Source organism: Atractosteus spatula, chromosome 5 (assembly GCF_055471065.1).
Source record: "Atractosteus spatula isolate fAtrSpa1 chromosome 5, fAtrSpa1.hap1, whole genome shotgun sequence".
In the NCBI taxonomy this organism is placed as follows: domain Eukaryota; kingdom Metazoa; phylum Chordata; class Actinopteri; order Semionotiformes; family Lepisosteidae; genus Atractosteus; species Atractosteus spatula.
The window spans coordinates 28,964,594-28,984,841 of record NC_142710.1 but is presented as its reverse complement, the minus strand read 5'-3'; the positions used below and the strand labels follow the sequence as shown (position 1 = coordinate 28,984,841).

At 41.0% G+C, this 20,248-nt stretch overlaps 1 protein-coding gene across 1 annotated transcript; it reads right to left on the bottom strand.

Annotated features, from left to right (window-relative positions):
* Positions 1 to 11,405: 11,405 nt before the first annotated feature.
* kifbp (kinesin family binding protein) lies at positions 11,406 to 17,322 on the bottom strand. Its single transcript, XM_088917844.1, has 7 exons — positions 16,808 to 17,322; positions 16,281 to 16,379; positions 15,566 to 15,645; positions 15,049 to 15,232; positions 14,018 to 14,111; positions 13,491 to 13,603; positions 11,406 to 13,074 (listed from the first exon to the last, which is right to left on the bottom strand). The coding sequence occupies exons 1-7, from the start codon at positions 17,246 to 17,248 to the stop codon at positions 12,196 to 12,198; spliced, it is 1,890 nt and encodes a 629-aa protein (XP_088773970.1). The 5' UTR covers positions 17,249 to 17,322; the 3' UTR covers positions 11,406 to 12,195.
* Between the last annotated feature and the right edge of the window lie 2,926 nt (positions 17,323 to 20,248).

The following is a 20,248-nucleotide window of genomic DNA, read 5'->3' as shown; positions in this document are numbered from 1 at the left end:
TCCATAGCAGTTCGTTCTTGCATTAGAAAAAATTCAGACATCAAGTACTTGAGAGCAATTGTGCTTTCCCACACTAAATGTTGAAGAAAACAAAAATTGCATTCTCTTCGAAACAAAACTGAATTTCTCTCTTAGCATTCTCTTACTTGGAAACTGCAAAAAGTCTTCAAGTCTGCATTTTTGTGCTCATATTTGCAACAGATAACAGCACTGAATGACCTTATCACCAAAGTATCACTGAGAACACCCAGTGTCCTCAGTGATACAGTCATATTGGTAACAGTGATGGTTTTCCAGACGCCTTTGTGCATAAGTCCTGTTTAAATGCTTCTGGTTTTAATTTGCTTGGCTGGTTTTATATGATATGCTAATTTTCTGCTGTGCAGTCCTCTTGGAAACTCATACCTATTAATAAAGTACAGTACTTACAGGCTGAAGGATTCTAGGTAGTTTCCAATACTTTCCAAGACAACTGTATGGGGTTCTCAGCAGTGTCACCTCTTGAACACTCTTACCTTTTTTTTGTTTCATATACAGTATATGCAAAACGCCTACCAGCAGGACTTAAAGAAAGATCGTATGGTGGCTTACACTCATCATTGTCAACAAAAGTTTACTTCATTACAATTTTGGAGACTAACAGCATTTTGAAGTAATACCCTTCATTAAGTATTATATGATTGCACCTTAGCAGGTTGCAATGTTTTCAGGCACTGTTCATGACTAACACTGTATCTGTTTCTAGATTATTGTACACAAGTACCACAGAAACAAGTGGAAAATGACAGTTTCTACATTTTGGTTAGAAAATATGAGACACTTCACAATGCTAAGAATCACTGGCATCTGGAACAAACGAATCCGCTAGTGTGTTGAGGCTGTCTCTCCCAGATCTTCAAGAAATAGAAGGAAAAGATTCTAGGATTGATTAATGACGAGCAGCCCAATGAGTAAGATCTCCTGTTATAACGTGCCCTCGCGGAACTCGTGAGAATGACATGAATGCTCAAAATCTGAAAACATAAATGTGTTAAAGAAAAAAGAAGAGAACAAGAACATTTATTTTTGTAATTGTTCTATTACTTTTCTTTACTTATAAGTAATGTATACCAGTCCAGCTTTAAATACTTTTAAGTGGGCTTATTAAAATGGTTTATTACATAAAATTAGACCAAAAAAAAAATTAATTAGCTGTATTTTGGTCGGCCTTATCTAAAGCATAAGGCCTTAGCAAGCCTTATGCTTGCTTCCTGCTAAAGAAACCATCGCAGCTGCAGTGAGTGTGGTTTTCAGAGCGATTCCTCATTTCACAATTGAAATGAGAAGCAGGAAACTTCCTGTAGCTCCTTTATGCAACACCTGTTCAATTGTGGCACAATGGTTATCCTGTGTATTTATTGTGTTATACTTGTGCCCCCCTTCAAAAATGTTTAACGTATTATGTTCCTGTAAAGTGTTTGGGCATTGGAAAGCTTTGGACTGGGTATTTTATTAATTTACACTGTAGTGAAGCAGCAAGGCATGTTATTACACTTATAATTAAGTGTTATTAAAGATTTCTAATAATCTTTCTGTTGCCTTGACAAAGCAGCTCAGGCCTCTGTGTAAAAGTAGAGGAATTGAGCTGAAAGGAGCCCAACTGATAAGAAATATCTTCCATATCTGGCACTCAGACAAGGACATTGTAAAACTGTGTTTATTCTGTAACACCCTAATGATATATGGTCCAGCCTGGTTTCCCTCAGTTTGTTGTTCCCCTTCTGCCTAAAACAATGGGTCAGAGGTCACTGTCCATCACCCAAAGAATGTTCATCCAATGAGGGACCTGCAGGGTAGATGCCAGGACTATACCTGGTAACATCCTAAGCAATCATCAGCTGTGGTTTTGTACCTTAAAAGTAAGCACCCAACTCATTTTGTTGGTTTACTGCCTCAACTGTCCTCTCTCCAATGAGACTGGCAATCTGACTTTACAAACCACGTGACTGCCAGCAGTCCGAGTCAGTACTTAACTTTTTTTTCCAAGACACCAGGCCAAGAGAGTCAATAAAGAAGAGAACTCTGCTCAAGATATTCTTTCAACAAGAGAAGAAATCTTGTGTTTTGTGAACCCATTATTATTTTTGCCTGATTAATGAAATTAAGACTGTTGGACTCTTTTTGTAAACATTTTATATCCACGTATATGCAGTAAAAAGCTACAGCTGGGATGAACCCAGTTTCCCCCAGCCATCTTACTTGTGATTGGACCCAAGCAGACAGCAGTGCACAGACCGTTTTAGAGACTGAAGTTAATGACAATGGTAATTCCTCTGGAGAACTGTCCTCAGAAACGCTAGCCAAAGCTCCCTCTGCCAGAACACTCCCTGTACTCACAAGCAGCTGACAAGTCGGACCACAGACCAGCCCAGCCCAGTTCCATCCAGCGGGAAGTTTAAACTCATCAAGGATGTTTGGCTAACATCTTTGAGTATGAAACTGTATTCACATTGCAAGTCTCTAGTTTTTGTCTACCTGGGTGAATAGTGGAGCCCAGGCCTGAGCTGTGACAACTGGTGTGGGTGTGGAAGTTTGGAGTGGGAGAGAAGTCAAGCAGCTGTTGTTAAAAAAAGGTTTAGTTGCTTCACCCTGTCACAAGGCTTAGAACTATATCTGCCATGGAAACAAACCACTGACATGTGTCGTAACCACATGTGAGATTCACAGATCTCAAAACATCATAATATTTCCTTTTCAAATCCTTCTGTAGGCTGTGGTTGACTTAAAAAATATAAACAAGAGTATTTTTACTCAAAGAAGAGCTGAACAGAAAATCAATAGGATTCAAGACTTCAACAGAATCTCTGGTTTCTTCCTTCTGAACGTTTTGCTCTCTGCAAGAGATGTGAATGTGACATAGTGTAGAGATTAAGAGGATATTGAAATGACTTTTGGATCGTTTTAGCTACTGCCTAAAAAGGCATTAACCAAAATTCACACGAAGCAGAATGTTTATATTAACCCTGCTGAAGACATAGTACACGCTGTTACAATACTCATGTATCTCATCATCTTTTGTCCCACATTTTTCATGTTTTTATATGCAGGCAAGATATAATTTTCAAGGTGAAGTACTGCACAGAGTGAAGTCTGCAATGTGATGCACAAAACTCACTAAACATCTCTGCGCCTCTCATGATTCAAAACTTCGTCATATTTGGTCACAGTGTTACCGGTGTTTAAACGGTGAGCTTACAAAGCATACAAACACAAACCTCAGAACCCAAGTAGCCCCAAGAAAAAACAACTACGATCATCTGTTGGAACACCTGACCACAAATACTGTACATTCACTCACTTAACTTTATCACTACCTGGCTTCAACATGGACCAGAAGAACAGCTAGACGTCCCTCACTGGAAAGACTCATCGGAAAGAAGACATAAGAAACAAATCGAAATTAAATTAATTAAACAAGTGGAACCTTGGAAGTGCAACCTAGAACTGAAAGGACTTCATTAAATAAAGGGTGGTGGGAGCATGAAAAAGCTAATGTTGAACTGTCAACTTCCAAGTAACAGCTGAATGAGATCCTTGGATCAATTATCTACTAACTACCAAATGGGCAAGAGGGGCCAAATTGGCCTCTTGTTTGTAACCTTTCTTAGGTGCTACAGTAGAAATTCTTTAATTGTACCATCTAACACAAGTCAATAGAAAACCTTGATATAAACAGCTGATACAATCTGTTTCCAGCTGGCATAAGGCATCATTGTTATGTGCACTGATTCACAATATTATCACGTTCCATAACATCTGCCTCCCTTATAAAGATATAAAGATATAAAGACACCTAGTCTTGCATTCATAACTTACAATGCTTGCTCTTTGAAGCATCCTTTGAGCGAAGTGAGATGATGATGTGCACATTAATGCTTGCTGCTGCAAATGAATGTACAGTAGATGGCCATTTTGTGGTTAAGCAGATTATTAAGAACATTACTTCTAACATCTGTTATTCGCAAAACAAGCACATTTTTATCTGTTGTAGAACTATCAATAGTATTTTAAATTGAACTCTGCATGTTTCACGACATTGAAAAAGAATATGAAAAAAATTAAGAAAGTCTATTTAAATTTGGGCATTAAAAGCTGACACAATATTTTCAATGATCAAATGGTGGACATTTCCTACCATGCACAATAATATATTACCACTAGAACTTGACTTGCAATGAGTGAACACTCATTTAGCTAGTAAGAGCAAGGCTGTTGAATCAGCATGCTTGAGGGGAATTCTGTAGCATGGGTGAATTCTACCGGCTACAGGCTGGGAAAGAAGTGTCCTCATTACTGTGAGAGAAAAACTGTGCATAGATGCTTTCAGTCGGACATAAAAATTGTCTTACTAGGTCTGTTACTTTCCACTTCCTGCACGTCACTGCTATCGGAAGATGAGTGAGGCTAAGTGCAAGAGTTGTTTAATATCGGAAGATCAGCAAAAATGTAATGGGACGCTTTTTTGTGGCACATGATGTGCCATTATCAGCCATTAGTGAGAATACTGTTAGGGTTAATGAGCAGCAGGCTTTCAAAACATACTGTACACACAAGGTGTTCTGATGGTGTTAGAATGGAGTTACACATTACAGGGCACTGTTACAATGGTGCAAACCTGGGTTATAAAGGATGGTGTTTTTCACCCTGTAACTACTGCTTTCTGCACATTAAATGTGATCTCAATAAACCACGGAACTGATGTGAAATTTGGTTTCCTGATTCATCTTCCTGAGAAGTCTGTTCTTATGAAATACAAGTTCAGGAATAAAAAACTATTAATTTGTTCTGACTTTATGTCACATTTTTACTGTTACTAATGTTCTTAGTGATTTTGTTTAGAATATTTTTGCCATTTAAAAGAACTACTAATTAAGTCTTAAACATTTTGTAATATTTCATAAAGACTTCTAAACACTGAAATAACTGACATGGAGAATATTAGTGGGAGATCACTTTATTAGCCATATACAATTTCTTGCATTAGGAATTTGTCTTTTCACATACCCCAGCTTGTTCCCCATGAGACACACAGGCACACAGATGGGGAGAGAGAAGCTTGGGGTCAGAGCGCAGGGTCAACCATTTATACAGCACCCTGGAGCAGTTGAGGTTAAGGGCCTTGCTCAGGGGCCCAACAGAGTAGGATTCCTCTGCCAGCCGTGGGATTCAAACCAACAACCTTCCAGCCACAGGCACAGATCATTAGCCACAGTGCCACTGCTCATTATACACATGGTTGACTTATGTTTTACTTACTAAATGAGTTTTAATTTGTTTCGCTACATGCTTCCTAACAACTTTTCAGAAAGCTCCTTGAAAACTGTATGAATGTTAATTCAAATCTTTCTAAATTCTTAATTATATTCTTATTCAATTACAGTGGATATAAAAAAATTCTACACAACCGTATTGAAATTGCAGGTTTTTGTGATGTAAAGCCAGAAATCAAGATGAACCATGTCAGATATTTTTCCATCTTTAGTGTGACCTTGCAACCAACAAAAAAGAGAAAAACAAAAGATAATTATTAGGAAAAATAATTGAAATAAAAAAATCTACAACACCCTGGTTGCATAAGTGTGCACACCCTTTTATAATGGGGGCTGTAGCTGTGTTCAGAGTTAACTAATCACATTCAAAATCATGTCTAAAGTTAAGTAGCATACACCTGCCATCAATGAAAGTGATTCTGATTAACCCCCAATAAAAATCAGCTGTTTCTATAGGATTTCCTCAAAACTTTTGTGGTTGCATCCTACTGGGATAGCCATGGTCCACAATGAGCTGACAAAACATCTACAGGATCTTATTGTTGAAAGGTACTGATCAGGTACCTGAAAGGTACTGAGGGGTATAAAAGAATATCAAAGGCATTGGATGTACCATGGAGCACTGTGAAGACTATCATCAATAAGTGGAGAAAATGTGGCACCACAGGGACATTGCTAAGAGTCACCCTCCAAAGTTGATAACAGGACAAGGAGAAAACTTATCAGGGAGGCTACCAAGAGGCCTACAGCAACATTAAAGGAGCTATAGGAATTTCTGACAGGTACTGGTCACTCCTTGCATGTGACAACAATCTCCTGTATTCTGCACATCTGGGCTATGGGGTAGGGTGGCAAGACGGAAGCCATTTCTCACAAAAAAAGAATATCCAAGCCAGTCTAAATTTGGGGTGGGGGGGGGGATGCATTCAATGACCCCAAACTATGTGGGGGAAAATGTCTTCAGGTGGTTATGCTGGGCCCGACGAGGTGTTGAAACGGGCTCGGCGAAAATTACTCAATGAGTCAGGATATGCGGCAAATGAGAGAATTTATTCAATGATGACTGCGCTTGATGAAATCAAACAGGTCTGAGCCAGCGGAGACAGGTGCTGCGCAGGTGGAGCAGGGACTGAGGACTGAGGGAAAACAAGGGAAAACAAAAGGCAATAACGACCAAGTGACTGAGGACTGGGGACCAGTAAACATGGGGAAAATTCCTGAGAACCTGAAAACAAGCAAACAAGCCAGGGTTAGAGACTCAATGTCAACCATTCCTCAGGGCTTAAATACTGTGCAAGGTTCCTTAATTGGCCTGATAGGCCCGGCCCGATCTTGTTGAGGATGACCCAGATGAGTCCACAACGTGTGGAAGGCGCATTGGTAATTGTTGGAGCTAATGCGGTAGTGCTGGAGCTCGTCGGGGTGTAACAATGGTCTGATGAGACAAAGGTTGAACTTTTTGGCTATAATTCTAAAAGATATGTTTGACATAGCTCATCACAGCTCATCATCCAAAGACCACCATGCCTACTGTGAAGCATGGTTGGGACTGCTTCTCTTCAGCTGGGACAGGGGCTTTAGTCAAGATAGATGATATTTGGAGCTAGTCATTATCCCAAGATATTTTGACACAAAACCTGCTGGCCTCTGTCAGAAAGCTGAAGATGAAGAGGAATTTCACCTTCCAACATAACGACCCAAAGCACAAATCCAAGTCAACCAAGGAATGGCTTCAGAAAAGGAAGATCAAAGTCTTGGAATGGCCCAGTGAGTGTCCAGACCTCAATCCCATAGAAAACCTGTGGAATGACCTAAAGAAGGCTGTGCACAGGAGATCCCCTGGCAATTTAAAGGAGTTTGAACTCTTTTGAAGAGTGGGATAAAATTGCAAAGTCCAGGTGTGCAAACTTGATGGAGACTTATTCACAAAGACTTACTGCTGTAATAAATGCAAAAGGATCTTCCACAAAGTATTAGTTGGGGAGGGGAGGGGGTGCACACTCATGCAACCAGCGTGTTGTAGGTTTTTTTAAAATTTCAATTTTTTCCTTAATTATCTATTGGTTTTTCTCCTGAATTTTGTTAGTTGCAAGGTCACAAAATGTCTGACATGATTTATCTTGATTTTTGGCTTTACATCACAAAAACCTGCAATTTCAATAAGGGTGTTTAGACTCTTTATAGCCAATGTATATTATAACACTGATATAGTTATGTCTTTCTTGACAATTACAAATCTAAATAGAGACAGATAAAGTGTTACAACATGTAATTTTACAAATATTGAAACGGTAGAACCTGGAAATTTAACCTGCACCCCAAAGAAAAGACATCTATGACATTACACAAGCTAAAGACAAAATAGTGTCTCAGTCACTTGGTGAGCCGCTCCATTCCATATACTGTTATTTCCAAATGCACAGTCTTTTACAACAGCTGTCTACATAGTTTGGGAACAATTAAGAAAGAGGGATAAGAAAATAATGTATGAACATAAGGAACTGAAGCTTCATTTTTGCCACCAATCTCTTCCCAACCAAAAAAATCTCATTGTGCTTTTGTGAAAGGGCATCAGTTCCAACAATAACAAGGTTAAGTAATTATTTGGAAACCCCTACACTTCTAATTTCCGAAATAGTGTGAGCCTATACATAACTTGCATTCTTGACATCTGAGCTTTGTTTTTATAATAATAATTAATAATTGCTTACACTTATATAGCGCTTTTCTGGACACTCCACTCAATGCGCTTTTACAGGTAATGGGAACTCCCCTCCACCACCACCAATGTGCAGCCCCACCTGGATGATGCAACAGCAGCCATAGTGCGCCAGAACGCTCACCACACACCAGCTATTAGTGGGGAGGAGCAGAGTCATGAAGCCAATTCATTGATAGAGATTATTAGGAGTCCATGATTGGTAAAGGCCAATGGGAAACATTTATCTTCATGTTGTCATTGGGGCAACTTCTGTTAATCTCCTTAAAGATTTTAAAAACCTCAACCCAAACTGCAACATGCCTTCACTGTCCTGGAATAACATCTTATTATCTTCTAACCCATATATGACATAATGGTACATTTAATAGCTTCTGTCTAAGCACCTGTTTTTCCCCAAAGCTGATGTGGACATGGTCAGGCAGTTTATTGATTAGTTTACTCTGACTTTTATCCAAAGCAGCTACAGAGATTTACAATGTGTTTCTTACATATAAAGTATGTAATGTAACCACAACCCAGTCGGATTCAACAGTCTCCATGAAACCTACCCAGGCCATGTGCGATTCCCCATGTTCCTCGGTCCTAAGCAGTATGCTTAACTTATGTTGGCTCATTTAAATGCGGGGAAGCAATGAAATGCCACAATACCACTCACCATTTGTTTTTACACAATGGCAAAAACAAAATGGCGTCGCAGAAAAATGTCATTATAGCATCTCATCAGTAATCGAGTAGATCTGCAGCAACACATCAGTAATCAAGTAGATGCATCATTTGAGATTGCATCATATGTCATTTGGATGAAAAGCCAAGGCTGGCAAAATGCGAGAAAGCATGTGAGCACTTTTGTTCACTCACTGGAAATTACGAGCTAAAAAATGGAGGAAATTAAGGTCTTAGACCTTGCCAAAAATAAATTTTGCTCCACATAAAGTGGTTAAAAGACATTTTGTCACTGAATATTTTCATCTGAAAGCAAAGGAAGCAGAAGTTTGTACTGCGACATAAAATAAGATTAAAACCTCTAAAAATAATAATACAAGTCATTTATCTCTCTGCAGCAGACGCATAAAATGTGTGTCTTCTGGCCCGAAGCAAGAGGCAGAAGAAACCCTGCTCCTCTGTTTTTCTCATCATTTCTCGAATCATTGCCACATAACAGCTCATGAGTGTCCTGCACCTAAGGGCGATTCAGGCGATAAAAGGCCCTTAGGAACAGGACAAAGAGGAAGTGTGCTGAGGCCGTTGTCAACAGGCAGGGACGTAGCTCTGAAGAAATCCGTTACTTCATCAACATGTTGTCCAAATGACTTTACTCAACTAGTGGTCCGTTGAATCACGTGATGCAGACTACGAGCTCGGTGTTTTGGCAAGTGCAATATTCGAAAATCTTTTCAGTATGCAGTCAGCATGGTGGCGCAGTGGTCAGCATTGTTGCAGTGCTGGGGTCCCTGGGTTCAATCCCAGACTCGAGGTGCTACCTGCATGAAGTTTGTATGATCTCACTGTGATCGTATGGGTTTCTTCCCACAGCCCAAAAACCTAGTAGTAGGTTGACTTATGGCAGAACTGGCCCTGGTGTGAGTGTGTGTCCTGTGATGGACTGGTGTCTTGCCCAGGGTATACCCGGCCTTACGCCAGTTGCTTGCTGGGACAGGCACTGGCTCCCCCATGAACTTATATTGGAGGAAGGGGAGAACGGATGGATTTTCATCATAAAATTATGCTTAATAATTAACTATGGTATAAGGCTTATTATGGTATACTACTGTTTGTCTTTAATACAACATCAAAATTGACAGTATTTCTCTGCTCTGCTTGATAATAGCCGAGTTTCTGGTTTACAAAAGCACAGGCAGTGGGTGGTCTAGTCAGTAAAAGTGAACGGAAGGGTCATTAACCCGATACATGAGAATAAGTTGGTAAACCTCCAAATCATCCTCAGCTAGCATCTTGTTTTGTGGAAATAAACAAGACTTTCTCATTTATCTTGCTGGTGGCAACACGTTATGAACTGTTAAATAGCTGGGTTGGAGTGTGGGGTGTAATTCACATCTCTGCACTGACGAGACATAGCTCAATGGGGAAACTGCTGCATTAAAACAAGAAAGTAAACGGCAGAGCCGCCACGAGGCAAATAAGATGTCTGAAGAAGCATTCCCTGGCAAATGTCTGAAAAGCTGGGTGTTCTTTACTTCACTGCACCATATACCACCCTGACATTAAGAGACTTCCATTTAATGACTAGCTAGGCAGATTTGATGAGTAACACACCGTTTAATGTGTGCACTGTACATTTCACAAGTAATCCACTGTTTGCTTTGTAATGTCTGAATTAAAACTCATGCTAAAAGTGTTAGTCTGGTAAATAAATGTTCCAAGTAAGCACACTGGCAAAATAAGAGAAGACAAGCATTTATATATTACATGCTGCTGCTCAGCATTGCTTGCAGTGTACTTTACTGTTGCAGAGTCCTATCATTTAGGACAGGCAGAACACAAACAGCATTATGGGAAGTTAGTTTCTTACCCACAATTTTCTGAAGGTATTAATGGATGTCAGTAGTTTCAAGGTGTTCTTTTCCAGTGTCTAAAGGGCTTTTTGATACCCCCCTTGCAATCTGCTTTACAATCAGAACAAACAAAATTCTAAAATCTAACATTTCATGCCATCTAGTGGACAAATGTTTATCAACAAGTGAATATTCCTTCTGGCTGGAAATTCAGGAAAAAGTTTATTATATATAAAATTATAATAGTATATATATATAATATTATAATAGTAAATTCCTTACATTTACATAGCACTTTTCTCGACACTCCACTCAAAGCCCTTTACAGGTAATGGGGACTCCCCTCCACCACCACCAATGTGCAGCCCCACCTGGATGATGCAACGGCAGCCACAGTGCGCCAGAACGCTCACCACACATCAGCTATCAGTGGGAAGGAGAGCAGAGTAATGAAGCCAATTCAGAGATGGGGATTATTAGACTATGGATGGTAAAGGCCAGAGGGCAAAACTGGCCAGGACACCCCTACTCTTTTTGAGAAATGCCCTGGGTTTTAAGGATCATGGAGAGTCAGGACTTCGATTTTACATCTCATCCAAAGGATGGTGCCTTTTTTTATGAATATAGTGTCCCCAACACAAAAACCCTTCAAGACTAACTATATGCACTGATAAATAATTTAGAGCTTTTTTTGTTCTACACATTCAGTTCACTTTGGACAGACACAGTAGCTGTGCATTTTTACTGGCAAAAGTAATCCTTTCCTAAAACTTTTCCAAGCTGTTCCTGGCTTGAACTCTCTCAATATCTTTAACCGATCTATGCTTTACAGTCTAAAGAAATAAAGAGTAGTGATAAAGGTTTAAGTAAGCTGATAGTTTTATTTATTTATTTTATTTACTTTACAGCTTTAAATGAACACAACACTGAGAAGTGCTGAACAAATAAATAATGTCAGAAAGGACAATCCCAAAGGCAGGTAGTGACTAACAACGCCATGTGGCAGCTCATGCAGAGTACATTTGTGGTAAATTGTGATTAATAGTTGTTTATTAATGCAAACAAAGCTGCAAAATGTACAGAACCAGACATTGAAGTGACCCATTCGTGAGAAACCCTCCCCTCATGCCTACCCCGACATCAGCTATTTTTAACCCCAATCAAGAAAGATGTCACGGCATGGACTTCCTCCTATAATCTCAGAGACGGGCATGGTAAGTACTGTAGAAGAATAACACCCGTGAGAGCACATATGGTAAGTCACCAAGTCAGTGGAAGACGAAAAGGCTACTGCTGGACCAAAAACTTTAGAGCAGTATGCTCTTAATCTGCTAAATAGTAAAAAAAAAAAATACACCAATTCACAAATCTTTTTTCCTTAGACAATGCTGCTCAGAAACCAAATCATTCTCATTTCCGTTACTGGAGACACTCAATTACACACTTCAGCATTGCACTAATAAATATGAATTTCCCGTTGTGCATTAAAATATTAGCAGAATTATTGAAAGAAAGTAAGTACTGACACAAAGCGGCCACCTTAATTTCCTACAGGTGTAAGAGATTAGGACACTGGTTGCGGTTATTGGGGACGTAAGAAAAACGCAATCCAAGGCTCTCCGTCGTGCTCCGACAGGCGTCAGTCGGCGAGTCAGTTTAAGGCAGCCTGCTTCGCTCTCAGCCGCTCAATCTTTATAGGGAGGAGGCCGGCCATCTCCTCGCTCAGCTCCAGCTCGGTCTCCACTGCCTTCTTGGCCTCGGTGTCCTGCTCGCAGTAGTCCACCACGAAGCGGTAACACTCCAAGGATTTGCCGAGGTTCTCCAGCTGGGTGCCGCCGTCGGGGCAGATGATTCTCCCGTACAGCCGGGCGACGCGGAACTTGGCCACGAGCGCGGGGCGGAGCACGTCGTCCTCCAGCTTCTCGGGGAACTTGCCGTCGGGCGTCCTGATGGAGTCCAGAAACATCTTGTAGTACTTGATGGAGGCCGCGCAGAGGTGGTTGAACTTCTTGATGGTGTGCGCGTCCAGCTCGTCCTGCTTGTCGGCCAGGGCCAGCTTGAGGTCCATCATCTCGTAGTAGGTCTCGGCCAGCTCGAACTGCAGCTGCCGGCAGATGAGGAGATAGTACTGGGCGTTCAGGTCCTTGCAGATGGGCTCCAGCATGTCGATGCGCCGCTTGTGCATCTTGCAGCGCCTCTCGTAGTCCTCCTCGAAGAAGGACAGGGCCTTGAAGAGAGCGCTGTGGTCTTGCACCACCTCGATGTGGTCCGTGACATGGCCATCCATCTGGAAGTATTCCTTGGCCTCGGCCACGTAGTTCTGCCCCACCAGAAAGATGGCCCGGGCTTCCTCGAAATCCAGAGGGTAGGCGCAACTCACCTTCTCCTCCAGGGCCAAAATGGAATCGAAGATGTCCCTGGAGCCAAACAAGATGGCGCTCTTCAGGCCTTTCTCCTCCTCCTCGTCCTCCTGCCGGCGGCGCGCTTTCAGTTCCGCCTGACGCTCCACATCCAGCTCACCAATATTATCCTGCAGTAAACCCACCAGAAGAGGGAAGTTCATTTAAAAAAAACTTCTCCTATAAGTGATGGGAAAGCACGGCAAACTCATCTTTTGTTACAGTTCCGATTTTGTTCCCTATTGCTTCTTAAATACATCTTAAATAAGTGGATCCTTCTTTCTACACCAAGGTCAGACAAACAATTGAGACCACAGGATTTGCAGGCTGTATTTTCACTGCCAGGGAAAGAAAGCAAGTTTCACATGTGCCTGCCATCTGAAGGTACCCATACAGAATCTCTTGCAGAAGAAGTCTTTAGGAAACTAAACAGGCACACAGCTTGCGAGTGCAATAATACAAAGTAATGGAAAACCACAGATGGCGTTTGACAAAAAGGCAACCAAATGTGGACAGAAATCAACAATTAAAAAAAATAAAGCTCTACCTCTAGGAGTTTTTTGGCATCTTGCAGAAGATTCAAGCAGTATTTTATCCAGCACCGGGCTATTTCCGCTCTCTTCTGACGAAGCTGCTCCCTCTTTTCACCCTCTGCCTCGTCTAGACCAAGAAAGACATGGTACACACTGGTAAATGTACTATTAAGACCTTGGCAGGGCAAATCGAACGTCAAACCACAGAAGAAGTGAACACTATCTCAATTTTAAAATATCAAAAGCGATTTTTGGAGCTAGATGTGTTAGTATTTCTATTAGATATATTTATTTACAATATTGTTTAGATGTTTTATTCTTAGATTTCAGGATGTGAAATCAGGAACTCGCTCTGTCTCCAACGCAAAGCAAAGGTTCATTTATGCCTCCCCATCTTTCCCCGTTTCTCATTTTTACTTTAAAATAATTCCGCAGATGTCTGGCTCATTAATAAAATCCCATTCACTTTCACAACTCGGGACTTCAGTTCCTCCCTACTGGCCATGAGGTCAAACCCCCAGTGCCTCGGGGTGACACTTACTCTCCTGCGCTGCTGCCTCTGACGGCACCTCGCCTGCCAAGCCTGCAACCACGACAGCCGCAGCTAAGCAGTGCCTTCCCTCCATATAACGAGACTGACGGAGAGAAAGAAGAAAGAAAATTAGATCTGCACCACAGCCACCTAAGATAAGTTCAGATGAGATCACTTTATTGGCTATATACAATTTCTTGTATTAGAAATTTGTCTTTTCGCATACCCCAACTTGCTCTCCATGAGACACACAGACAGGGAGAGCAGCTTGGGGTCAGAGCGCAGGGTCAGCCATTTATACGGCACCCCTGGAGCAGCTGGGGTTAAGGGCCTTGCTCAGGGGCCCAACAGAGAAGGATTCCTCTGCCGGCCGTGGGATTTGAACCAGCAACCTTCCAGCCACAGGCCCAGATCCTTAGCACAGCGCCACCTCACCACCTGTTCACATGTTCTGCTGAAGTCTACTATGTGACTTTGGAACAGCCACAGTGATGCTGCAAGAGAAGTAGGTATGATGTTGATGATATCAGTCCACTGCACTGCAGAGCCCACCGGGATTCACTACACAAACTGCAGGAGTGTGTGCAACACCCCAGTGACGTTTAGAGGGGTTCTATTAAGGACAATAATAGAAATTAATGGAAACCAGCCAGTTCTCAGAAATTTAAGATTTAAGGCAATTTACTTTATTATACTTTAAATTTTGAAAAAAATACAGTATAAGAAGGAGAATTGTATTTGCTGATGGGTAGAAAAGTAAGAAATCCTCCAAATTTTCTGACCAGAGAATACTGATCTAAAAAAAAAGACCACACTGAGTTTAAAACAAAACTGGCAAAGTTACTGTATTATTCTAACCAAAGTTACAGAGCGACCATGAACCTCACAAGGACAAAGCTGGAGTAAGGCTGAGCATCACATCTGCAATAAACAACACTTTCTGCAACACTCTGGACTAGCATGTACGAGTCAAAGCTTCAGTCCCACTGCTTTGCGTGCCTTGGGCAGAAAACACCAGCCTGCCCTGAGCTGACTCTTACCTTAGTAATGTAATACTGGGACAATGTTGCAGCATTGATGGCCCATTCCAGAGGAACAAAGTGGTTAAACTCCAGCTGCCTCTGAAGAGTGGTGTGGCAGTACCGGCCAGCTTTTTCGTACTGTTCCAGGTTCTTGTAGACTTGAGCCAAGTAATACAATGTGTAAGTGTGAGCCATTTCAAATCTGTCCAGCATAACAAAGGAGATGCATGTTTTAGTGTTATTTCCTTTGCATTTTGTGGACAAAGAAAAGGCTTTAGCAGTTGTCCCTAACACGTCCAAACACTACCACCAGTGGCAAACGTTCTAGATTTACCTTGGGCACATGTTTACAGAAAGATAATGCTGTGACAAGATTAACTGCACAACCAGGCCAATATTATATAACGAGACTGACACAATCATGTCTTTGTCACATGATTTATAATTTACATTAAGAAACTACTTACCTTTCTATTAAAATTTCAGTAATATAAGAAAACTCAGTTTAATGCTTACTTTTAATCCGAGTAACTACCTTTTTGTTCTTTCTTGGTCCAATACACTTTCCCCTTCTGTCACAAAGAAGTCACTGAGATCCATTGGGGGCTGTCCATCCTGTATGGAAAAAACAAAACCAAGCATTCTGGCAGGGTATGCTTTGAATTTGGAGAAGAAGGGAACTGCATGTTCACAAACAAAACCACTATTACTTGGAAGAGTTTCCTTATGACCATTTGATCCAAGGGATTTGTTCCTCTCATTTACAGTAAATCAGAGATTGTGCAACACGAACCTATTAACATTCTGTAGGTCTAAGGATCACTCTTGACCATTCTGGACTTAAACTGCGCATTGTACAGAATTAATTAAAACTCACAAACTGATGATTTTGGGCTGGCCTGTAATACAAACTGGACTGTTTGCCCCTAGGACCAAGGTTGGCTATACCTGAGGTGTACGAGATCACCATACTGTATATTTCTAGGAAATTATTCAACGACCCTAAAAATACCTGACAGATCAATATCGCAATAATTTATAAGTCAGGAACAATGTTTCTGCATGAATGAAAAGTCTGAAATGATATGTCTAGTAAAAATGCACGCAGGCAATTGCTTCCCGTTCAGAGCAACTATACGCCTTCTAATGTAAACGAACATGTACCGGCTTGATGAAGGTAGTGTAACATTGTCTGATTTGCAAGGCAGTAAACTGTAATCACAAACCACAGGAATACATAACTAACTTACCTGTTTCATGTACTGAATGTACAGAGACTCTGCAGTTTCCAGAAAACCCTGCGCCTTCTCAGTTTCATCTCGTCCAGCCCACAGAATACCCAACTGATTCTACAGAGAGAATTAAGACATTTTCCTCTCAGCCACCTGTCTCAAATCCACTCTTTTATTCACTTCCAAATCAACTAAATGAAGCATCGCATTTGACCATTCGTTTCCAACGTTTCCTCTCACCATCTACAAAACGTATACAGTTCCCCAAAAGACAGAAATTTAAAATGAAGGATTACCTGTCAATTACCGTTAATGTTTTATTAACATTATACATTTCTCTTAGATTTGGGGACAGAAATATATGACATCAGATACTACAAAACATTTGCTACAGGCTAAAAGCGTTATAGTTTTGACTTAGAATAACTGTCGGTTGTATAAACATTAAATGTAATTAAAATAACGTGTGCATAAAAAAGGTACCGTTAACCTAATGTGATATGGTGTGCAGTTTTGCACAATGGGACGTGGCAACAATACAATACCCTGGTCTGTATGTTTATAGAGATGTTTTCCCGTGACATGCTGTATTTATCCAGCAGTTTGAGGCAGTTCATCAGATGTTCTTCTCCAGCGGAAAGTTCTTCAGTCTCCACATGGTTTACCCCTAGAAGGTACTCGATCACTCCGAGTTTTGCTGCCCTGAGGGCGGCTGGCGAGCCCCCGACACAACCGCTCCCACATCCCTCTGAGTCTGAACCCTCAAGAATCTGATCCTTCTGGGGCTGGTCGCTTTCCCCGTCATCCTCCCCGATATACTGGTTCCTCAGGGTACAGATGATCTCTTTCAGAAGCTCCCTGGCTTTGTACTTGGAGCGAAAAGGGTCATTCTCCGGGTCCTTCCTGGATTCTACCTCAGAAAGAGTAACGGCGCGGCTGTATTTTTCACATAGGGAGCTCAACTCTGATGTTGCAGAAGCAGCCATGTTGCCAGAGCAAGCGCACTTTGAAAAGCTCTCAACTCTCTACAACTCCCCTTTCCCCTGCGGCGCAAACAAGTGACATCATTAAACGGCGCCGATGAAATCCTAGCACATTCTGCCCAGCCCAGCTCTGACGAGTTATACGGGGGCGGTGTGGAGTCGTTAAACTCCATCGTGAGCCAGCACCGAGTTTGTTAATAGATATAATATTTCTATTATTTTTTTATCAATATTTCACTGTAATTACCGCGATTCCTAGGGAAATATTGACTCTTTTAAGGAGTTGCAATAGTAGTCCATTAGAAACGCTGGAAGAATTTACAGCTCGCGTCAGACTACAAAAGGAAAGTTTCAAGAGGTTTACACACGAAGAAGGCTCCACAGACGAAATGTGTTGCTTTTCTTCTGTTTTCAGCATGGGATAAACCTGTACTTGTTCCAGTCAGATACAATGTTCTGTCAAAAAACCTTACGAACCATTCTCCTCGGAGCCCTTTTTAAAACCAATTGTGTGTGATGTTACCAGCGAGCAGCGAGCAGCGAGCTCTGCGGTCCATGTTACTGTACATGTACTGTAACCCGTTCAGATCCAAACCAAAAGGTAACAGATAAATAGAAAACATTCACATTGGAAATATTAAACAAATCATTGTTAGAATTTATGAAAACGAGGATGTTAGTACAGTATGTATTCTGAAAAAAAACCATCCAATTTCCTCTTTCAGATTACCCATTTATTGGCCTTTTTATCATTGTCCAACACTGGCTAGATGAAAAAATAAATTAAAACTTAACAGAGTTGAGATCTCACTCATATATTATCTCTTTCAGTTTAATACCACCCAGCTGATATTTGAATTTCACACTCGCTGTTGCATATTTTGTGAGTATCCACATTTCATGTCATGTGTCGGGCCAGTTCCGGGTTTTGCCTACATCTACTGTGCTCCTGCTGTTACATTATCTTCATTATTATGGCTGCTGACTCTACCACAGTCTGTATCATTGATACATGTTAAGAAGAGCATCGCTGCTGGAACTAAACCTTATAGTACCCAGCAATAACTTCACTATAGTCTCTGCTACCCCCTCTTATCATATCATTGATGATTTTTGCAACTACACACCATGTTCAATTAAACTAGGATGAAATTTTTGATTAATGCAATTTGACGGCATTATAACCAGAACATTAGCCATTAGGCTTCATATTCCAATAAATACCACTAGGGGGAGCAGTACGAAACATTATCTTGAGAATTTACAATGTGAAGGCACTTTTGTTATACTCCATTGATTACCTCTCTAATGTTCTTAATATATTAGTTTACTTAATATCTAAGATTAATTTTCATAGGTACATTTTTTTAATATTCAATCTAAACAGAAAAGCCAGTGTTACTATACATTATAAGTAATGAAGTGGAAAATTAATTTCCCTTTTTGCCATATTTTCCAGAAAAAGTTATTTTCTTAGAGCCTGTGTGGTCTCCATTGTTTAATACACTATTTAAATATGTTATTAAAATATGGTGTAAAATGTACACGTTAAAAAATCTACCATTACTGTTCTAAATGAAACTGATAATAAAATTCCAATTGCATTAGACGTTCTTTTGATTAACTACATCTATACATACATTTCTTAACAACATATCTAAAAGTGCTTTAACTTTCTTATCGGAGTATATGAGAAAATAACCCACTTCGTTACTGAAGGCATCTCACAAATAGCAGCCCACTGAAGTTAAGCAGGTGTGAGCCTGGTCAGTACCTGGATGGGAGACCTCCTGGGAAAAACTTTGGTTGCTGCGGCAAGAGGTATTAGTGGAGCCTGCAGGGGGCGCTGACTCTGCAGTCTTTGTGGTTCCTAATGCCCCAGTATAGTGATAGGGACACTATAAAAGTTGCCATTTTCGGATGAGATGGAAAACCAAGGTCCTGACACTGTGGTCATTAAAAATCCCAAGGTGTTTCTCGAAAAGAGTAGGGGTGTAACCCCAGTGTCCTGGCCAAATTTCCCATTGGCCTCTTAATTATCTCCATCAATGAACTGGCTTCATCATTCTGTTCTGATATGTGGTGAGCGTTCTGGCACACTATGGCTGCTGTTGCATCATGCAGGTGGGGCTGCACATCGGTGGTGGTGGAGGGGAAACCCCATTACCTCTAAAGCGTTTTGAGTGGAGTGTCCAGAAAAGTGCTATATAAGTGTAAGGAATTATTATTAAATTCAGTCACCACCTTGATGACATACTGCAAAGATAACTTGCTAGAAGCTCTGTTGCAGATCTGACAGATAAATCAGATATTACCTCACCAGTTGAATTTTAGGTGGAAATTTAAGCAAGTCTGATTGTTCAAATTCAAAATGCAATTTAGCCAGGGTGTCAGGGTAAAACCAAAACTCTTGCAATCAGTGTTATGGGATCTTTTATGATCTAGAAGTCAGGACATTAACTTAATGGTCATTTTCCTGGAGCACTGCGTTTTGGTAAAAGTGGTCCAGAGGGATGGGTAGCACTGTGGCACGGAGTTAGCATTGCTACCTCACAGTGCCGGGGCCCTGGGCCCAATTCTGGATGGGTGCTGAGAACACGGAGTTTGTACTGTATGTTTATCTCAAGTCCAAAAACATACTGATAGCTTAATTGTCGTCTGGGAAAATGGCCCTGGTGTGTCTGTGCGTGCTCTGTGATGGACTGGCATGCCATTCCCACCTTGTGAACGTTGCTTGCTGGGATAGGCTCTGGCTTTCCCATGACCCTAAATTGGGTGAAGTGGTAAGAAACGGACAGATGGCCCAGAGGGGAAAGATCAACCTCCTGGTCCTCCAATACTTAAAGTAGCAGCCTGGCTTTCCTTGATGTTTCCTACCCCAGTACTGACCAAGCCCATCCTTGTTTAGTTAGGCATTGCTGCTTGTTTTATCACTAAAAACAACAGACAATTAATTAAAATACCAATTATAATGCATCATTTTGAAAAAAATGTCAATGAAAA

Coding starts and splice junctions, on each gene's coding strand:
- kifbp (XM_088917844.1), bottom strand. CDS start 17,248: ATGGCTGCTTCTGCAACATCAGAGTTGAGCTCCCTATGTGAAAAATAC. Junction 15,646..16,280: donor ACATTCAGTACATGAAACAG/GTAAGTTAGTTA, acceptor TTTTCCATACAG/GATGGACAGCCCCCAATGGA. Junction 13,604..14,017: donor AGAGGCAGCAGCGCAGGAGA/GTAAGTGTCACC, acceptor TTCTTGGTCTAG/ACGAGGCAGAGGGTGAAAAG.